The 20,854-nt window shown below is 44.8% G+C and overlaps 1 protein-coding gene across 6 annotated transcripts in view; it reads right to left on the bottom strand.

The window, feature by feature from the left end:
* The window catches only part of KCNIP3 (potassium voltage-gated channel interacting protein 3), a 112,806-nt gene that overhangs the window by 6,944 nt on the left and 85,008 nt on the right, over positions 1-20,854 (bottom strand). For all 6 annotated transcript variants that reach the window (XM_033159043.1, XM_033159044.1, XM_033159042.1 and 3 more), the window contains 2 exons: positions 5,701-5,825; positions 1,104-1,173 (listed from right to left, as the gene is read on the bottom strand). In XM_033159043.1, the coding sequence (XP_033014934.1) occupies positions 1,104-1,173; positions 5,701-5,825 (195 nt within the window). The remainder of the gene's footprint in view (positions 1-1,103; positions 1,174-5,700; positions 5,826-20,854) is intronic.

Below are 20,854 nucleotides of genomic sequence, written 5' to 3'. Positions count from 1 at the left end.
CTGAGGCCATTTATCCATTCATGTTCGGCATTTATTTTGAGGACTCAAGATGACATCCATGGGATTTTTTTTTAATAATCACATTTTTATCATCACAGCAATCCTGAGGTTAAGTTGGGACGAACTCTGAGGCTGTGAAAACGAACGAAGGATTAACATCGGGTTGATTTTTGGGAAACACCAGGACTAATTAAGAAAGCAGTGCAAATGTGAGATGATGGCAATCCTCCGACCTCAGAGCATGAGAAGTCAAACAAAGATATATGATTTGGCTTAATATTTGGACTTTGATTATTTCATAATTCGGAATGTCTTTAATGTGGGCCTTTATTGGATTGTTAAATTGGGAAACTTAATAAATATTATTAAAAAATAATAATCCTGAGGTTAAGTTGTGCATGAAAGAGAAAGGATTCGAACCCAAGTTTCACTGGTCTTGGCCATGCTTTCTAAGGGTATAGGCACAATTGGATCCATGTTTCAAATTAAACTGGTTTAATTACCATGCCCTTGCCCAGGACGCTGAAATGATAGTTCTGAGAGAAGGCTGGGGACAGCGTACAAATAATTCTGTGCATCCTCATCAAATTACAATTACTCAAACTTTATATACAAATCTGTGTCCTATAATTTTGGTGATACATTTCTGCTTTTTTTTGGCAATGCTTAAGTGGCCACCTTAGCTACGGAGCTAAGAATGCTGACAATTTTTAGCACACATATAGCCACCCCCTAATAAAACTACAGTTCCCAGAATTCTCTGGGGGAATTAAACTGGTTTGATGGTTATTCAAGTTCTTAGGTACTTGGGTATTTTTACCACAGGAATCCACCCACATCCTTGCCATGTTCACCTGCCTTCACCAATTTGGATATATATGTGGCAGACTTTGCCAACCTGGTAGGCTGATGGGAGTTGTAGTCCATAACACCTGGAGCACACCAGGCTGGCAGAGGCACAGCAAAAGAAGTTGGCTAGGCATTCTTGCTTTTGCATGGAAGGCCATTCTGGGGGAAAGCTTTGTGGCAGCATCATTCTCACAGGGGGCCCAGTGCCTTAACCCAAAAAGCAGCTGAAATGAAGACATCAGTCCCAGACTCACCTCCCTGTGGGAAGAACTGAGCATAGATCAGTTTGAAGGTCTCTTCATCCACCAAGCCGCTGGGGCACTCCTATCAATGCAAGGCAGAAGGAAGTTACCCACTGGCCATTTGGAAACAAATGTTCCCAGCAAATAGCAGCAAAGCCTCACTGAGGTCCCATGTGGACTTCCACCCCAACCCTCACTTTCTGTTATGGCCCAACATCTGACCCAAAACAAAAATCCTAAGACCATCCTCAACCAAATTAGGTTGCCCCACAGAGTTGACTCCATCTCGTCTTTAGGAACCACATGCCGGGAGCAGGCAGCACCAGAGCTAGGTATAGCTGGAGACAGAAATAAATAAATAAATAAATAAATAAATAATAATAATAATAATAATAATAATAATAATAATTTATTATTTGTACCCTGCCCATCTGGCTGGGTTTCCCCGGCCACTCTGGGCGGCTTCCAACAAAGATTAAAAATACATTAAAAGTGTATTGGATAAACCAATATGGAATAAAGATAATCCTGCTTCAATTTTCCCCATGGGTACCTCACATTAGAACTTTCAATCCTATGCAGGCCTACTCAGAAGTAAGTCTGATTGGATTTGACAGGGTTGCTCTTAAATAAGTATACAGAAGGTCCTCACAACAGACCAATCCAACTACTGGATTCTAACTTTAGTACACCACACACACACACACACACACACACACACACACACACACTGCATATGCAATATTGCAGAAGTATCCCACTTGGTTTTCAGAAAGCTGAGGGGAGGGAAATTACTTTCCCCAAGCCACAGCAGGAAAAAGCTGTGTGTTTTTTTAATGTAATAAAAAGCTGCCTCTTCCAAAGAAAAGGCAGCCAAAGCTTTTTTTTAAAGCCAGGAAAAATGAGGAAATTAACAGGAAAAAAGGAACTAGTGTATTGACAGAATGGAAGAATGTGGGAATTCAGGAAGCACCAGGGGCCACATATGTCTTATGACTACACATAAAGCTTTGCTCTAATTTGTCCTCAAACTCAGTAATGCGTAATTTGCACACCAAGAGTTAAAGACACCCACTGTGACTCACCCTTGTTTCTACAAAGAGCTGTGAATGCACAACACAGAATGCAGGGAGCTGCCTTATACTTTGCCAGGCTGACTGCAGGGGCAGGTTTCATGCAGGGGATCTTTCCAGCCCCACCGTGGTGGAGGGACGGAGCCTGGGGCCTTCTGCATGCCAAGGACTGAGCTGCAGTCCTTCCTGAAGGAAGCTGCCTTGTATACCGAGTCAGATGACGGGCCCAGCTCAATATTCTCAACAGCGATAGGGTATCAGACAGGGAGTCTCTCCCAATCCTACCAGGAGATGCTGGGGATTGAACCCGAGACCTTCTGTATGCAAAGCAGATGCTCTTCCACTGAGCTACGGTCCTTCCCTATAAACCAGCTCCAAAATGAGAGCTGCAGGCATCCTGACTTCCACTTCTCTTCTGGCCACCTTTCATCTTTGCTGGCCCAGCTCCTGCACCTTTAACAACAACCTGGTACACAGGAATGAAAGCAAGCAAGCAGGTGTATACATTTATTTATAAAGAGATGAGGAAAGTGCCCACCTGCTAAATTTCTTCATGCCAGACTGTTGTTAAAGGCAGAGGAGACCCACTTCCCAGTGCTGTTTGGTCCTGGGCAGGCACAGGCAACCTCGGCCCTCCAGATGTTTTGGGACTACAATTCCCATCATCCCTGACCACTGGTCCTGTTAGCTAGGGATCATGGGAGTTGTAGTCCCAAAACATCTGGAGGGCCGAGGTTGCCTATGCCTGGTCCTGGCTGCAGGATTAGCAGGTCTCATGGGAAACTTCCACAAGATCCTTGCGTGAAAGTGTCACCATCACATGGTTCCTGGGGAGTGGGGTTGCAGGCCTGTCCCTGCTGATGCAGACTTGCAGCCCCACCTCCAGGCACCCGGGAATTAGCATGGCCATCCAAGGCAGGCATGGGCGTAGCCAGGATTTATGTTGGAGGGCAGGCTTCATGTTATGGGGGGGGGCAGAACCTCAGTTAGTTAAGTATTTTTATTGATTTACTTGATTGGGGGGGGGGGAGCTGCCCCCTGCCAACCTTAGCCACACCCATGACAGCAGGAATAAGTAATGTGCTGCCCTCCTTTGCTCTGGACTATAGCCATTGGGCATGCTGGCTGGGGCTGGTGGGAGCTAAGAGTCCAAAAACATCTGGAGGGTGCCGCCCTGATCTATGGAGAAGAAGGATGTACAGGATTCCACATGACCAGAATGACACCCTCATGTGGAAGTCTATGTGCTATCTGCCGCATGTGTATAGACTTTGGGTGAATCTACCCACAGGAATAAACACTATAAAGAAGTCAGAAATCAGATCATTATAACAAAAGGGGGGGGGGAATTCCTATGGAAAATCATGCATAAACAAAATTCCTGCTCTCTGGCACCATCTGGTGTTACATGTTTATAACGCATTCAAATCACTGTTTTTTTTAACTTCTGTAGCTGAGTCCCCTGTTTCTTCCAGGCAACCTTGCTAATGCATGGGCACCTGTAAGGTGGCGCCAGACATCCATAAACAGTCTTGAGCAGGGGTTGCCACCCTTTCTTGTCACGGGCACATTTGCAATCCCGGTAAATTGTTGAGGGCCCACTGCACACACCACAACTAAACACACATTGCTACCTTCTCTACTGTGAGCAATAGAAGGCTTCAGCAAGGGGTGTGTCCCTGTGAGCGCCATAAAAAAATAAAACCTGTGGGAACCACATTGGTGACTCCAGGCCTTCAGTAAGTCATGTACACTCACACCAGGAAGCTGAGTGGGGTTAAGAACATAAGGCGAGCCTGCTGGATCAGGCCCAAAGCGGCCCATCTAGTCCAGCATCCTGTTTGCACAGCGGCCAACCAGATGCCGGTGGGAATCCTTCAAGCAGGACACGAGCACATGAGCACTCTACCCACAGGTGAGTCCCAGTGCCGGGTATTCAGAAGCATTGCTGTCAGTGTCTCCAACTGTGGAGGCAGGACATGGACATCATGGTCAGTAGCACTGATGATGATGATGATGATGCATACCACCCTATGCCCACAGGTCTCAGGGTGGTTACAACTTAAAATCACAATATAAAAACACACAACACATAATCAAAACAACTCAACAACTCCTCCCCCCCACCCGTATTAAAAGGGCATTGGATGTGAATGAGCGAAAGGTCTGGTTAAAGAGGAATGTTTTTGCCTGGGGCCTAAAGGTGTATAATGAAGGCGCCAGGTGAACCTCCTAAGGGAGAGCATTCCACAGACTGGGAGCCACTGCTGAAAAGGCCTGTTCTCATGTTGCCACCCTCTGGACCTCTTTTGGAGAAGGGCCTCAGAAGATGATCTCTTTGAGGCATTGCATTCCTGAGCCATTTAATAGCCTTGTTTTTGTCTAATCTTCTTTGAAGCCATCTAAGTTGGTGGCCATCACTCTTTCCTGTGGGAGCGAGTTCCATAGTTTAACTATGTGTTGCACGAGCGACTAAGTTATAGGATCTTACTGCCGAGGTGAAGGGAAGCCGGGTTTTTTGTTTTTTTACTTGTGGCACAAGAAGGCCTTGCAGTGAAATTCAAATGTCATGAATTCAGAGGAAGTGGAACGTCAAACCTTCCCCATTAAGCAATATTTTAAAAGTTGCAACATGAAAGTCTGTCTAGAAAATAAAGGCGGTTGATTCATCAGTCAATTCTGAGATGGATCCCAGTGAAAATGGAATAATATGCGCTGGCGGAGAAACAATTAACTTAGTATTTCGATGATGCCTGAGAGTCAAGTATTACAGGAAACAGTGATTAAAGATACATGGAACAGAATGCAGGGTGGTTTCTTGAAAGGCACTTCGTGCTGAAGCCAAATGATGAGGCTTCTTGGGCAGATCTACTCAATAATCCAAGTCTGTGCCAAAGCTCCCTGTCTTTCCTCACAGAACTACAGCTCCACAGGGAGAGAAAATCACATCTTTAACTGGTTTAGGTCCATTGGGTAGATTTGTTCTTCTTATGCCTGAATATTGGAGGGATAGGGGAACTGGTAGCCTTCCAGATATTGTTGAACTATAGCTCCTATCATCGCTGACCACGTGCCATGCTGGCTGGTGGTGGCTGATGGGAGATGTAGTCCTACAACCCCCTGTAGTGTGCAGGTTAGCAACTCCTAGTATAGGGAACTTGATTCTCCCATCCCTGCCAGAAAGAACACTCTTAAGAACTTTTAAACTAAGAACCAACGCCTGAGTTTCCTTTCCCTCTTTCTCCCTCCTAATCCCTTTTCCTTTCGTGCCACATCTTTTAAATTGTAAGCGGAGACTGTCTTGATTATGAATCTTTGTAAACTGCTTTAGGAGCTCCTTTTCATCCAAAGAGTGGGGTAAAAATACTTATCCAAACAAGATGGCACAAAAACACTGGGACTCTTCAGTGGCCCACCCTGATAGAAAAATCTGATCTCCTGAAAAGATGCTCTGAGATTTCCCATGGCTTGGGGAAGTCTGGAGTTCAGGAAATGCCTGGGTGGGCGCAAGAAGCCAGTGGAAGCTTCCCACTCACGTTCTTGAAGCCTCTATAGAGGGACTGCAGCTCCTTCTTGGTGAACTTGGTCAGAGCCTGGAGCTGGTCCAGCCCTTCTGGCTGATGCCGGATGGTCGAGAGCTCGAGCTCGCTGTCGCTGCTGTCTGCAAAGAGAAGAGGGCCAAACTGAGCACCTGCTCCAAACAGCCCCTGCCCTGATGACCTGTCAATAAGAATGCCTGCTCAAATAGCATCAATCAAACCACTTACTGATGGACAGTGCTTGATCAAATTAAAATATCCTGTGAAGTCCATATGCAGGTCGTTTTCACAGCATCAGAGACAACCCCTTGATGGTCTGACTCTGGGCGTTCTTGCCTTCATGGGATACTTAAGGACCAAACTACACATTTGTCCACACTGGAAAATGCATGTAGCACTAAAGAGTGGATTTTCCCTGGGAAAGGAGTAGGCAAGGGGAAAACTGTTTGGACCGTTCCTAGAAAGTGCGAGTCAAATGGAAAACCCCTCAGACCAGTGCTTTCTAGGCACAAGACAGGCGGAAGTGTGGACAAGCCTTGAGTCACTGTAAGGTAGCTTGCTATGTTGATGGTAGCACTTTTGGACTACAGATCCCAAAGTCTTCTTTGTCAAAATAGGGAGGTGGGTTTTCACAAAAGCTGACCCTGCAAAACGTGTCTTCGAAATCTTTGTATCTTTTTAACAATATGCTCTTCAATTTCCATTGAAGCTGAAGCACAAGATTTTGTTTTTTGGAGGAGAGTAAAGCATTCAGTTTTACCTCTTTACTTACCTCTGAAACTTCCTTTCTAACCTTTCAGTTGGATCTGAAATAATGTATAAGAACAGGTGTGCTGAGTTCCACCCAACATGGGGGGGGGGGTTGTGCGCACGTGACATCATGTGCTCACCATGAGGCCCAGCCCCTCAAGAATGGGCGGGTGTCCGTCCTCAGCCGCATCCCAAGAGATGGGGGGGGGGGGGCTGAAGACAACTCTGCCCTATGGGTTTGGCGCCTATGTATGAGAACAAGCCTCCCACAAACACTTCAAGCACAAAAATATATCAAATAAAGTTAATATTTATAGAGATGTGGCTGGGAAATGTAACACACTCTACAAGACAAAACTGTACAAGAAAGTACTTTTGTGGATGATTTGCAAGTCAAATCTCATGAAGTCTTGGGAAACAATAAAAGCCTGCTTGCGGAGATATATATATACATACCCACCCATGTTCTTCATATAAGAAAGACATCAAGATGGAGGGAGGGAGTGTAGTTTTGTGATTGACAGCTTTAGCTTCCAAACAGTGCCCTCAATTTTTACGTTCCACCCTGCACCTATTTGAAATTTGACAGGCTTCATCCACTTAGCTAATGTTGTCTATGTCTGAAAATTTCATCCACTTCTGTCAAAAGGTCATATACAGTGATTGGCTCAGCCAGTGATTAGCTATTAAGGGTTGATGTGAGATGTCTGCACACCAATCTGTCAGCATATGCACAGGCAAGCCCTTTGGATCAGAGCCCACATATCTCAAAAAAAGAGACCCCCCAATAGAATACTATGAGCACCACTGGTTAAACTGACTCAGCCAGTCTGATCTTGACATTCTGACCCTACAAACTTCTAAAGCATTGTTTCTGGCAAAAGTCAGTTTACCCAAGCATGCAAATGACTACAAGAAGTTTACCAAGCATAAAAAATAGCCATAATGGGAAAGGGGTATATTATGGGAGTTATGTGTCTCTGTTGTTTAATTTGAGTGGGGGGGCACATGCTTAACTATCCTCGTCTTACTAGGCACCAGGGAATAATTGGGGAATGTGAGTTGGAGGGGGTTGGCTCTGCAAACACGGCTGCTGCTGCTGCTGTCACATGGCCTCAAGGAGTTTTCAAACTGAGTCATAGCAAGTCTTTCCATTAAATCAAGGTTAAAACAGCTCATTTTCCTAAGCGTAACTAATGGGAAGCAAAAACAGTTTTACCTGCAGAATCTATCTCACTCTCTTTTATTAGCAGATCAATTTCCCAGGCATGGGGGGGGGCAGTTCAGGGAGATTGGAGTGGGCAGGGTTTACCTTCAAGAAAAAGAAATGCCAGGGATTCAGGTAAGTCAAGAAACCTGACCCTCTAACCTGGAAACTGTTCACTCTGCCATGAGATAAATGTACTATGCATATGCTCAAGGACCATTCACACTTGGTCCACTACTCACTATGCTCTGCAACTGAAAACTGATGCCAGGGAGAGGTTGAGGTACAAATTAAGTCCTGGTTCAGAGATAATTATTTTTAAAATCAGCAAAAGGAGGGAATAGAGGGCATTAAGGTCCCAGGGGTGTGGGTGGTCATTAAAACTGGGGAAAGTGGGAGGCACTTTCTGACCCTATGATCACAATCCAGGAAGCACTTCTACTGCACAAGGTTGTATCTCACCATGTCAGACTGGTAGGACCAGGGACACCCAGGTTCAAATCCTCATTCACCCACGAAGGCTGCTGAGGTAATAAAACTGAGGTGGAGGAGAACCATGTAAACCAACCACAGCTCCTTGAGCAACGGCAGGATAAAAATGTAGGAATTGTCTGAGGTGGCAGGTGTGGGTGGTCATTAAAACTGGGGAAAGTGGGAGGCAGACAGATCTGACCCTATGAGCACAATCCAGGAAGCACTTCTACTGCACAATGCCCTTAAATGAATGGTACTTAACTCTTAAGATGCACAGACATTTGAAACTACTGTAATTAGGTTTATAGCTGAAAATGCTTGGCAAATTTTAGATGAATGTGAACAGTAATCCCCTCCCCCTGGTTGCAATTTATACAAATGAAAACATATTTAAGAATTAAGAACAACAACAAAAATGGAATTTGAAAGGTTAATTAGGAATACATTTTTTTGGGGGGGAGCCCTCACCAAATTATCTATCATATATTAACTAACAAAAGTGGGAGAGTGAAGCACAGGCACATTGTATAACAAAATGGGGGAAAGAGAGAGAATTAATTCCTGGATGACAAGATCTAAGTTTGAGGCAAGTACTCAGTGAGAGAAGCCTAGCAGATATTTAAAATCACAAAACATGTGGCAAACTAAAGCATGGAAATATAGGCTGTTAGACTTTTAAAATATGTGTCCCTCCAAGTGAGTTCTAAGGTAAGCGCAGCAGGGCATCTTACTCTATGGTATTAACCCCTTCATGCATTAATTAGACTTTAATTAGCATCTTGGTTATATGAGGCTGGTTATCCCACAAAAAGATAATCAGATGGAGATACCAAATGAGGTTTGGGAATCTTTATTTAGTGTTGGCTTAGCTTTTACAGCAGGCATTTATTATAAAGAAAATGTTTGAAAATGGCCTGAGTGGCACTTGTCACCTTGGAGAAGTGAAATAAATTTAATAAAGGTTTTTTTAAAAAGAAAAGAAAAGAGAAATAGAAGAAATAAACACAAAATTGTAAAAACTACAGTAAAGGTAAAGGTAAAGGGACCCCTGACCATTAGGTCCAGTCGTGGACGACTCTGGGGTTGCGGCGCTCATCTCGCATTACTGGCCGAGGGAGCTGGCGTATAGCATCCGGGTCATGTGGCCAGCATGACAAAGCTTCTTCTGGCGAACCAGAGCAGCACACGGAAACGCTGTTTACCTTCCCGCCGGAGCAGTACCTATTTATCTACTTGCACTTTGATGTGCTTTCGAACTGCTAGGTTGGCAAGAGCGGAGACCGAGCAATGAGAGCTCACCCCATCGCGGGGATTCAAACCGCCGACCTTCTGATCAGCAAGCCCTAGGCTCTGTGGTTTAACCCACAGCGCCACCCGCGTCCCAAAAACTACTGTAGTTCGGTTTATAACTAATTATAACCAAAATTTGGTTCTGAAGAAGTGTGCATGCACACGAAAGCTCATACCAAGAACAAACTTAGTTGGTCTCTAAGGTGCTACTGGGAGGAATTTTTTATTTTATTTTGTTTTGACTATGGCAGACCAACACGGCTACCTACCTGTAACCAAAATTTGGTAAAACATAGATAAATGTGAGACAAATCTCAGAAACATCAGAGGTCTCCCCAATGTTGCACATTCCATTTAAAATGTTGTCATGCTAATTTGCAAGTATGAAAGACAAAAAAGAAATCATTTTAATATAGGAGAGCTGTTTTGTGCAAAATAGAGTGCGTGTCTCAATGGACAGGAAGTGGTGTTGCAGGGCTTGGAAGAGACCCCTCTTTTGTGCCACAGGTGGTTTTACTACATGGTACACACAAATGCCTCTAGCTGAACTTCCTTGGGTTTTTGAGGAACACCTCTTAGAGAGTTGGTGGTTTGGAGGGCTTCCACATGGCAGCTTATGGTGGATTTGCTGGTGTTCATGCAAAAAGGCCCATAAAGTCTGAGCACCCTGTTCTCACAGGCGCCAATCAGATACCTACACAGAGCATTGCAAGCAGGACCTCAGCACAACAGCATCTCCGCACTGGTGATTCCCACCAACTGGTGTGCAGAGTGGAGGGAGAACATAGCCATTGTGGCTAACAGCTGCTGAAGCATCCATCCAATGCTGTCCTCATCAAAAGGTGGTCCCCATATTTTATTTAATCCCTTTCTGCTCTTTAAACATTTATCTAGATTAAACGTAAAAATAATATGGGGTGGCATTTTGATGAGGACAATGTCATGTGGATGCTGCGTGAAACCTGTGTGTTTGAGCAGCACTGAACCCTCAATAAAATTACATAGAACTGCCCTTGTTGCACCAAAAAGTAAATGTGCCTTTGGCGCCCGGGGGGGGGGCAGGGGGGAGAGGCCAGGAGGCAGAGCCTGTTGTGTATTGATTCAAGGGTATTACTTGATTTAATCTGTATTACTATTGTCTGTATTCACATTAGGGGAAAGTAACTGCCTTCCTGTTCCAGAAGGAACAGCTACTATTGGTTCATTCAAGTTGCTGCATTTGGATCCTCAGTCTTATTGTTTCCCACCAAAAGGCAGCTTTGTGATTGCTTGAGATTGTTCCCTCCAAAATGTATCCTTTCTAGCCAGTCTTCTGTCCCTATAAATGTAGCTTCCCTCTCCTCAGTTCCCCAGTCTTGTATGCCTGAATAAAGAGCGTTAGATGAAGAAGCTGTCTCCTGCCTGCTATGTCAGAGCTGAAATCACTTGCTGAAATCATTATCCCCACGCTACTACAGAGCCCATGGTTTGCAATGCAGAGGAGTGGCAAGCGAAAGAAAGGATTAAGCACCCACACACATTTGCTGCCTTCTACTTTTAACTCCTTTTTACTCCTGCCCACCTAGCAGTTCGAAAGCACGTCAAAGTACAAGTAGATAAATAGGTACCGCTCCAGCGGGAAGTTAAACACCGTTTCCATGGGCTGCTCTGGTTTCGCCAGAAGCGTCTTAGTCATGCTGGCCACATGACCCAGAAGCTGTACGCCGGCTCCCTTGGCCAATAAAGCGAGATGAGCATCGCAACCCCAGAGTCGTCTGCGACTGGACTTAACAGTCAGGGGTACCTTTACCTTTAACTATGGATGGCTATGACAACTCATTTTACCCATGTAAAAGAGGATGTGTCTTGGAAAAAGAGGACATATGGCAGCCCAGGGATTCAGGCAGGGGTCTCGCTACCTGCAGATTGCAGATATTGAACCTGGGAGCTTCTGCATGCAAAGCAGGTTTTTGCTGTCTGGTTAAAGACAATCTAGGGTTTGAAGTCAAACAAATAGAAAAATGCTCTTCATTTGCACAAGCTCTACTTTTAACTACTAAAAATGATACCTTGTTGCTTGTAAAAGTCTATACCCCCCTGCTACATCAAACATTATCTCCACTGAAAATTGGTCACAATTAAACTCTTGCATTGAAAATTTGACAGACAGAAACCCAAACCCCTCAATAGTAATAGCAGGTGATTTTAATGCTAGGGTGGGAACTGATAACAAACAATTACGTAACACTTTAAATTGGAATACTTCTGATGATATTGCATATTCAATGAAAATAGCAAGACTCTCTACAGACAAGGTTATAAACAGGGAAGGTACATGTTTGGTCAATCTGTGTAACAATTTTAAGTTACAAATTGTGAATGGCTCAACGGTTGGGGATAGATACAGGGAATTCACATATTTCCCCCCTCAAGGATGTAGTGCCATCAGTTACATGCTGGTCCCTTACGATATTGTAAATTTGATAGTGGACTTCAAAATTGGGACGCATACAGAAAGTGATCACCAACCACTGTTGATGTCTATAAATTTAAACTTCAATTTAGAAACAACTAATTGGAATAGCACAAAATATTGCCAACACAAGCAAATGACCCAACTAAATGGTCTCAGGAAGTGAGTGTAGTAGTAGTGGGGCAAAAACTTACAGTTGATTTGAGAAACCAGGTGCTGTATAACCTAAAGAATATCAATTCTCAAAGTTCCAGTTACAGGTAGGTAGCCGTGTTGGTCTGCCATAGTCAAAACAAAATAAAATAAAAAATTCCTTCCAGTAACACTTTAGAGACCAGCTAAGTTTGTTCTTGGTATGAGCTTTCGTATCTGAAGAAGTGTGCATGCACACAAAAGCTCATACCAAGAACAAACTTAGTTGGTCTCTAAGGTGCTACTGGAAGGAATTTTTTATTTAATTCTCATAGTGACATTCTGCAAGTATATAGTGAAATTTTCAAAATGTCTGAAGAACTCACCCCTCCACCAATTGTCAGGCCATTTAAATACAGAACTAGTCCCTGTTTCGGCGATGAATGTTTTCAGCTTAAAAGAAAATGTGCCAAATTTTCAAAGATAACCGTACTGAACTAGAACCTGTCTACCTTGATGAAAAAATAAAATATCTTTGTATTTTGGCTGAAAAGAAAAAAAAATATGCCTCCCCAAAATGGTCCCAATTACTCGACTCCATCCAAAACAAAAACAACACAGCGTTTGGGCTGTTAGTGTACGGAGGCCTGAAACCTGGCGACCATTTAGTTGTTCCACCAATTGCAGAATCCCAATGGACCCAGTATTTCATATCCATATTTAATGACCTGTACGGTGAATTGAATGGAAAAGAGAGCAATGATAACAAACCTAAGTAGACTAGGAGTGGCCAAGGAGGAAATTAGAGAGATGGTTAATAGTTTTAAACTAAGCAAGTCGCCAGGGCTGGATAGTCTACCAATAGAATTATTTAAGACTTTCACAGATTGGTGGGCAGAACCCCTAGCTCAATTATTTACTGATAAATATGGGAATCATCCCCAAAATATGGCTCAGATCAATAATTATTCCAATCTTTTTTTTTTAAAGTCATCTTTTAAAAAGGTGACCCAGGTGAACTAAAGAACTACAGACCAATAAGTCTACTGTCAGTGATAGGGAAAATCTATGCCAAGCACCTGTTACTTAAACTGCTTACATGGATGAAAAATCTAAACTTACCAGGGAAAGCACAAATAGGTTTTACCAAAGGCTGCCCCAGTTTAGACCATTGTATCATACTTACGCATTTGGTTGAAAAATACAGATTCAAAATCAAGATTGGTGCATGCAAAACAGATGCTTTGACCACTGATCTATGCCCCTTCCCTATCTAGAGCTCCAGCTTCACAGAATAGCTCCAGATAATACACTATTTTCTGCCACAAGGCTTGTTTTCAAGGACCTCTGGGATTCCAACCAGCCAAGAATTTCATATCCCTTTCCTAAAAATAGAGCCACCCCACCCACAGACGTGCAGAACCAGAGGATCCTCTAGCAAGGCAGGGACACAGGGTCACTGAAAGGAAATCACAACCAATTCTCAAGTCTTTCTGCTCGCTGTGCGTTCTGGCACCCAGCCTCTCATAAGCTGTAATTTTCATGGCACCGGCTATAAGACTCCATAGGCCGACACATCTCTTCCCAAGGCTAAAAGGCACTCAGGTAGATCGGGTTGATCTTGGAAGACCAGGGTGGCTCATCCACTGAAATGGACAGGCAGCAGAGAAGTTCTTAGTCAAATTATATGCAAATAACATTTGGAACTCCTTGCTGTGGGACAGCAGCCAGCAAAAAATGGCTTTAAGACAGATCAGATGACTGTATGTATGATAGAGCCACGGGGCAACTGTTATGGGATTAGGGCTGAGCCAATGGAGTTCATTGTCCTCTCATTTTCAGTCTAGAATCACCTATGCACATGCCTCATATTGTCCTGTCCTGCTTGCTGCCAAGGACCCCCCCATACTCCCTCTTCAAGCTTAATTTCCAGGAAAGTGGGCGAAACCTGGAGTTACAGCAAGGCAATGACATGTGTATGGAAAAACAGCAGGGGGAGATCCTCACATTCATTGCACCTCTCAGCTAGGCCCCCATTCCCCACTTGGAACCGAAGTGCATTGCAACGCAAAAGCTGGCAAATGGTGGCCTCAGACCAAGGTGCTCCTGGCAGGCAGGGGCCCCCAGAAGGCAATGCAGGGTGAACTCCCAAAGGTGCCACCTCTGGACAGCATTTCCAATTCTGCCATATTACTTGGCATCTGGTCAGGTGGCCCAGAGTACCAACAAGCATCTTCCTGCAGGGCTGCCACCAGCAGTCGGCCAGGTTGGTCATAGGCCAAGGGCCCCAGGGGCTTGCAGTGGCACCTAACAGGCTGTGCTTGGCCTCATCCATGATCTCCAAAGCTGCCCAGCATTTTAAGTTACTTAAAATGCAATGCCCTGGCCTACTGATTTTGAAATTTACCACAATTTACTTACTCTGAAGAGGGTGCTTTCCATTAAACCATGAACTCCACTCTAGTTAATGTGTCAAGGAGAGACACAGAAAGTGTGATTTTAGCATCACTGCTTATTGAACATTCATCCTGATTTGTTTTCTTAAACCTTGTGGGAGGTTCAGAAGACCTCCACTGTTTACTGAGGATTCAGATGTGTTCATTTCTACAGCTGCATCAAGCATTCATTATCACACATTTCCCACCACTTTTTCCCACCACTTTTCTTATTGCAAAAAGTGCAGTTTGGGGGTAGAAGCAAATCTGTTACACTCGATCACCAAATCTAGTGCACAAACTGATTTTGCCAGTACACAATTGAATTCAACCTGAAAACAGCAAGCGGCTGGAAGCCAGGTGTCAGAGCCAGGTGTGGGTGATGGGGTGGAACAGAGAGAAAAAGGGAGCAGGAGATTTGTTGTTGTTGTTTAGTCGTTTAGTCGTGTCCGCCTCTTCGTGACCCCATGGACCAGAGCACGCCAGGCACTCCTGTCTTCCACTGCTTCCCACAGTTGGGTCAGACTCATGTTGGTAGCTTCGAGAACACCATCCAACCATCTCGTCCTCTGTCGTCCCCTTCTTGTGTTTTTATCTTTCCCAATACCAGGGTCTTTTCCAGAGAGTCTTCTCATGAGGTGGACAAAGTATTAGAGCCTCAGCTTCAGGATCAGTCCTTCCAGTGAGCACTCAGGGCTGATTTCTTTAAGGATGGATAAGTTTGATCTTCTTGCAGTCCATGGGACTCTCAAGAGTCTCCTCCAGCACCATAATTGAAAAGCATCAATTCTTCGGCGATCAGCCTTCTTTATGGTCCAGCTCTCACTTCCATACATCACCACTGGGAAAACCATAGCTTTAACTATATGGACCTTTGTCAGCAAGGTGATGTCTCTGCTTTTTAAGATGCTGTCTGGGTTTGTCATCACTTTTCTCCCAAGAAGCAGGCGTCTTCTAATTTCGTGACTACTGTCACCATCTGCAGTGATCACGGAACCCAAGAAAGTAAAATCTCTCACTGCCTCCATTTCTTCCCCTTCTATTTGCCAGGAGGTGATGGGACCAGTGGCCATGATCTTAGTTTTGTTTTTTGTTTTTGTTGTTGTTGAGCAGGAGATAATCACAAGGAGTTTCATTGTGTTGGGAGAAGATCAAAGACAAAGATGGTAAGTAGTGGCATCACAAAACAAGCAGACAGACCCGAGGATTGGCAGGTGGCAAGCCAAAGTTTGGACCCAAGCCGCTAAGTGCTGTCAGTGGCCCACTTGGGTTGAAATGCACTCGCTGCATTAGTTTCCCTGGTTATGATAGCGCTTCTTTCAAGATATCTGATGTTCCCTTTACACTGTGGTACCAGTTGCATTATGGAACTGTGAACTTTTTACTGATATGCTGCCCTGTTATGCTAAATGTTAAAGGGCAGAGAAGAACTGTATGCAAGGTACTACCCCACATTTCATCACACATGCAAACTGGGGGGGAAATTACAGGGGGCAAAACTCCTGAGATTTCCCAAGTGAACAGAGTTGAAAGTGGATTTTTTTACCCTGAAAATAATTAGTACAGACATAAGTGCTAAACTTTCACTAGGCTCCACATTATTATTATTATTATTATTATTATTATTATTATTATTATTATTATTATACCATTTGGCTGGGTTTGTCTCAGCCACTCTGGGCAGCTTCCAGAAGTGGCTTTTATATTGTGTGAAAGATAACATGATGCTCCAAAATTAACCAGCAAGGAAACATTGGGAAGGTGGAATAAATATAGACAGCAGTCCAGGATGCACACAGCATCTAAACTGTTACTTCTGACCTCTCAGAAATTGCCTTATGGTTTACCTGTCTGTTTCAGTATATCTATAATCATGATTGTAAAATTAAAGCAGGCTTGGGGACCTTTTCCAGCCTGCAAATCATAGAATTAGAAGGGACAACAAGAGCCTTCTAGCTCAACCCCCTGCAATGCTGAAATCTTTTGCCCAACATGGGGCTCGAACCCTCAACCCTGAGAGTCTCATGCTCTACCAACTGAGCTATCTCCATTCCCTTCTGGACAGCCTTCCAGGGGTCACATGCCAGTGGTGCTCAGGGCCAGAGGCAAAAAAGGGCAGAGCAACGAACATTTTCCCCCCCTTTTTGTATTTTGTATGTTTTTTATGGTTAAAATGCAACAAACATAAATTTTACCTAGGTTCTGTACACATTCACATGCCCCTTTCTATGATTCCCCCATCCAGGTAAGCAGAAGGAATGATCAGAGTTCAAGGGGATATTCCAGCCAGGCAGAAACACTCCAGGAGGATATGATGCAGGGGTGGTGAGAAGGGTGTCTGAGGAGGGTGAGAGGCCTGGGGACAGTCAGCAGCCAGATAGAGAGGTCCCTGAGCTTCCCCACCCTGTAATAAAAATCTCATGCTTGCTCCCCAAAGGGAGCCCAAGGCAGCTCACAATAATAATATCACAGAGTAACAATGCAAAGAAAAATTAATTGCATATTGCAATTAAGACAGCAGTGTAAAAACTTCAAAAAACTACCAGTCAAAAGCCTTCTTAACCCATAACAACAACAAACAACAACAACAATTTATTTATTTATCTATTTATACCCCACCCATCTGGCTAGGTTTCCCCAGCCACTGGGTGACTCTCAACAGAATATTAAAAACACGATAAAACATCTAACATTAAAAACTTCCCTAAACTCAATTATTCAAATCTAAATATACTTGCATATTACTGAAACCTCAGTAGAGAGATGTCTTTTTGAGATAATAAAGTGAGTGAGGTAAGGAGGCTGGAGATAGGGGCATCATTTCTACCCTTGCAATGCTAAAACATCCCTCCCCTTGCAGGACAGAGCAGCCAAGGATTCCAGAGGAGCAGCAAGAGAGGCATGGGGTGAGGTTCCACAGAGAGGAGACACCCAGGCAAGGATAAGCCCTGAAGCACTGGGGGGAGGGGGCCATTTCGGATCCATCCCAAGCAGCAGAACCATCCTGACAACATGATTGAAGCCCCCAAAACAGTGGGCAGCCTGTGACACTCAACAGATTGAGATCTCTCTCCCCCTCCTGGCAAGATCTCTAGGAGTCTGAAGGTTGTTGTCATAGTAGATCTTCCGCAGTAATTATTTGTCCCAGGGAAGGCTTGACTCAGACTCAAGGTCCCGAGGAAAGACTTCTGTGGATGATTAAATCCTTCCTACTCATTATTTTTGCTATGTCTGCAGGATCAACCCAGCCGTGAGAGAAGGAGCAAGATCCTAATGCGTCTTGTGCACTGTCAACAGAATTGCGCACTAAGTTCTCATTGCAGGATCTTTATTACCATGGACGGTGCCAGAGCCAGGAGTGGCAACCTTGGTATTCCAGCTGGAGAGAAGAGGAGGTCTGGTTCTGTGCCGCTCCCAGAGGCAACATGGCTCAGGCCTCAAAGACCTGGATGCATATTCTAAGGCTCCTCCAGAGGAACCTCTTAACTGAGCCACCATCCTGATTGTTGGTGCGACACTTGCACAGAGGTTTATCAGTCAGTTGTCATGGTTAAGGCTGTTTTGTGAGATGTGAGGAAACTCACTGGGTTGGAGATAGGCAGAGCTGTGAGAAGCAGGGAAGCAGATCCATTGTCTGCTACACAGGGCAGAAGGCATGTGCACATGTGCATAGAAAGAAGTGGCTTCCACATTTTACTTTTTTGCATACCAACTCCAGGCTGGCCCAGGTGAAGGACTATGTGGAATGTGTGTGGCTTCAGATCCTATGGATCCCAAGCTTCTGGCACCCTGACCCCACACACTCCATCTCAGGGCTTCCTGTCGCTGGTTACCCACAGGTTGGCTGAAGCTGATGGGAGCTGTAGTCAAAAAATCTGGAGGGCACCAGTTTGGGAGAGGCCACCTTGCAGGCCTCATGTGAAGATCACCACAAGGAAACATATAAGAAGCACCATAAATGCTCTTGACACCCCATATTAATACTAAGTACCGTAGGTTGTTTTTTGCTTTTGTTCAGATTGCAAAATACTTTGTGGATTTATGGGATAATTCAGTTCCACTTGGAACTGCAGAGAGATTGCCAAAGGATGAGACACCTTTACCTCCATTGCCCTTAATGGGTTGTGTGTGCGTGCTCACTGGCTGGGGCTGCAAGAGGGATCAGGCAACCTGTGCCCACTTCTCCCTTGACTGGATTCTACTCACTCAAGCTCTGAGGTGAAGTGACTTCTGAGCATACGAGCCAACTCTTCCCCCCCAATAAATATTTGAGGGGGCCAGCCCTCCCCCCCAGTTGATGAGTGCTGCCATTCAAATGGTGTGTGTGTGCCACATCATGTGATCAATCATGTGGGGGTGGAGCTTACCTGCCCCCCCCCTCAATATTTTATTGAAGTTGGCACCCCTGCTTCTGAACAAAGCATGTACATTGGAAAAGGACCAGGAAGAGGATCCTGCAACAATTTCTTTGTGTGAAGGCCTCCTGAGCCAGTGGGGTACTAGATTGTAAAAGACAGCCTGGCATACAATTACCGATTATGCCCCAGAACAGACTTCTGTAAACTTCTCCAGAACTTTTGGACAGCTCTCATCAGCCCTGGTCAGCACTGAGATGTGCTTTCTGCATTCTGCATGGATGTTTCTGCTGTCTTCTAATTCAGCCTTTGGCAACCTGATGCCCTTCAGATATTTGGACTACAGTTCCCATCAGTCCTGGCCGGCATGGACGTAGCATGCTGCAGCTGATGGGAAGATGGCTCTGTTAGCGGGGCTGATGGGAGTCGGAGTCCAAAACATCTGGAGGGCACCAGGCTGGCGAAGGCTGTCCTAAAAGAGCTGTAAGAACAATTTATGTGGAGTCGGGTGGAGCTGTTCTTCAGAACCTCATTTTAAAATATGATTGCCTATAGAATGGCATTATATTGTATACAAAGAAAGACCAACAAACATGAAGGAAAACGATACATCAGCCATCCAGGGCAGAATTAAGTCAGGCCCAGCCATAACAGCAGCACTGATGGACTATCTTCAGCCACTGGAAAGATTTCTCTCATTTTCTCAAGGTCATTATAGTGCAAGGCCATCTGGCCTCCTCAGACTTCAGGACCTATAGTCCCCAGCCCAATGTCCAAAGGTGGAAGCAGAGATCCACTTAGAGGACACTGTGGCTTGCAAGGGAAGCTATATATGGAAGGAGGCTGTCCTTAAGGTACCCGGGTTACCCATTCAACTAGCAATCACCGAGAAGCAAATTATTACGATTATGTTATAATGACTGTTCCATCAGCAGAGAGCACCTTCCTGAGTTTCATAGGAAACTCAGGAAGTCCTGCTCAAAATGAGCTTAAGACCTAAAGCAGACAATGAGGAATCGACCCAGAGAGAAAGGCAGGAAGTATGTGGACAAACCACTTGGATGGCTCAGTCAGTAGAGCCCCATGTTGGGCAAAAAGAGACCCTCGGGATCCCTCCCAACTCTATGAAATGCCATGGCACACACTGAGAGCTGGGTTGAATGGAGACAGTGGATAAGCAAAGGTCATGCAGAAAAGGGAGATCCCTAGGAAGGCTTTGAATGAATGGAGAAAGGTGGCGCCCTGTGCCCAAGCCCATCAGCAGAGCTCTTCTGGGTGATGCCTAAGGCCCATCTAGTCCAGCATCCTGTTCTCACAGTGGCCAGCCAGGGGTCTCCAGGGGAAGCCTGTCAGCAGGACCTGAGCACAACAAACCTCTCCCTACTTGTGATTCCCAGCACTGGCATGCAGAGGCCTTTGGCACGGCAGGTAGGAGATGGCCTTCCTGGCCAGTGAACAAGGAGAGCCCTTCATCCTCCATGAATTCATCTAAGGTCCTTTTAAATCTGTCCAAGTTGGGGGCCATCCCTATGTCTTGTGGCAGTAAATTCCGCATTTGACTGTGTTTTGTGTGAAGTATTTTTTTTTTAATTGGTCTATCCTGAATATTTCAACCATCAGCTTCATGGGATGTCCCAAAGCTCTATTACCATTATGAGAGAGGAAGAGAAGCCTCTCCTCGCCCACTTTCTCTAGACCATGAATAATTCTACACTACTCTTATCATGTCCCCCCCCTCACCCTTACTCACCCTCTGCTAAATTTAAAGACCCACATTTTTTAAACCTTTCCTTGCTCCAGCCCCCTTATCATTTTGGTTGCCTTTTCCTGCATCTCCTGTGATGGAGTTCTGCACTTAGTTACAGCGCAGCAAGGAGAAAGGGCAGAGGGGTTCAAACGGGCAGGAGAACATCTGCAAGGCGCCTCACCTCCTCCACCCCCAAGTCCGCTTGAAAAGATTTCACATTCTATACCTAGAAAAGCCCAATTAAAAGATGCACCGCTACAGAGGCGATAGGCACCGTTTGGTTCCATATAGGAATTTGGGGAGTTTGGG

The sequence above is a fragment of the Lacerta agilis genome, chromosome 8 (genome assembly GCF_009819535.1).
Source record: "Lacerta agilis isolate rLacAgi1 chromosome 8, rLacAgi1.pri, whole genome shotgun sequence".
In the NCBI taxonomy this organism is placed as follows: Eukaryota; Metazoa; Chordata; class Lepidosauria; order Squamata; family Lacertidae; genus Lacerta; species Lacerta agilis.
Note: the sequence above shows the minus strand (reverse complement) of the source record. Positions and strands in the feature narration are given on the sequence as shown.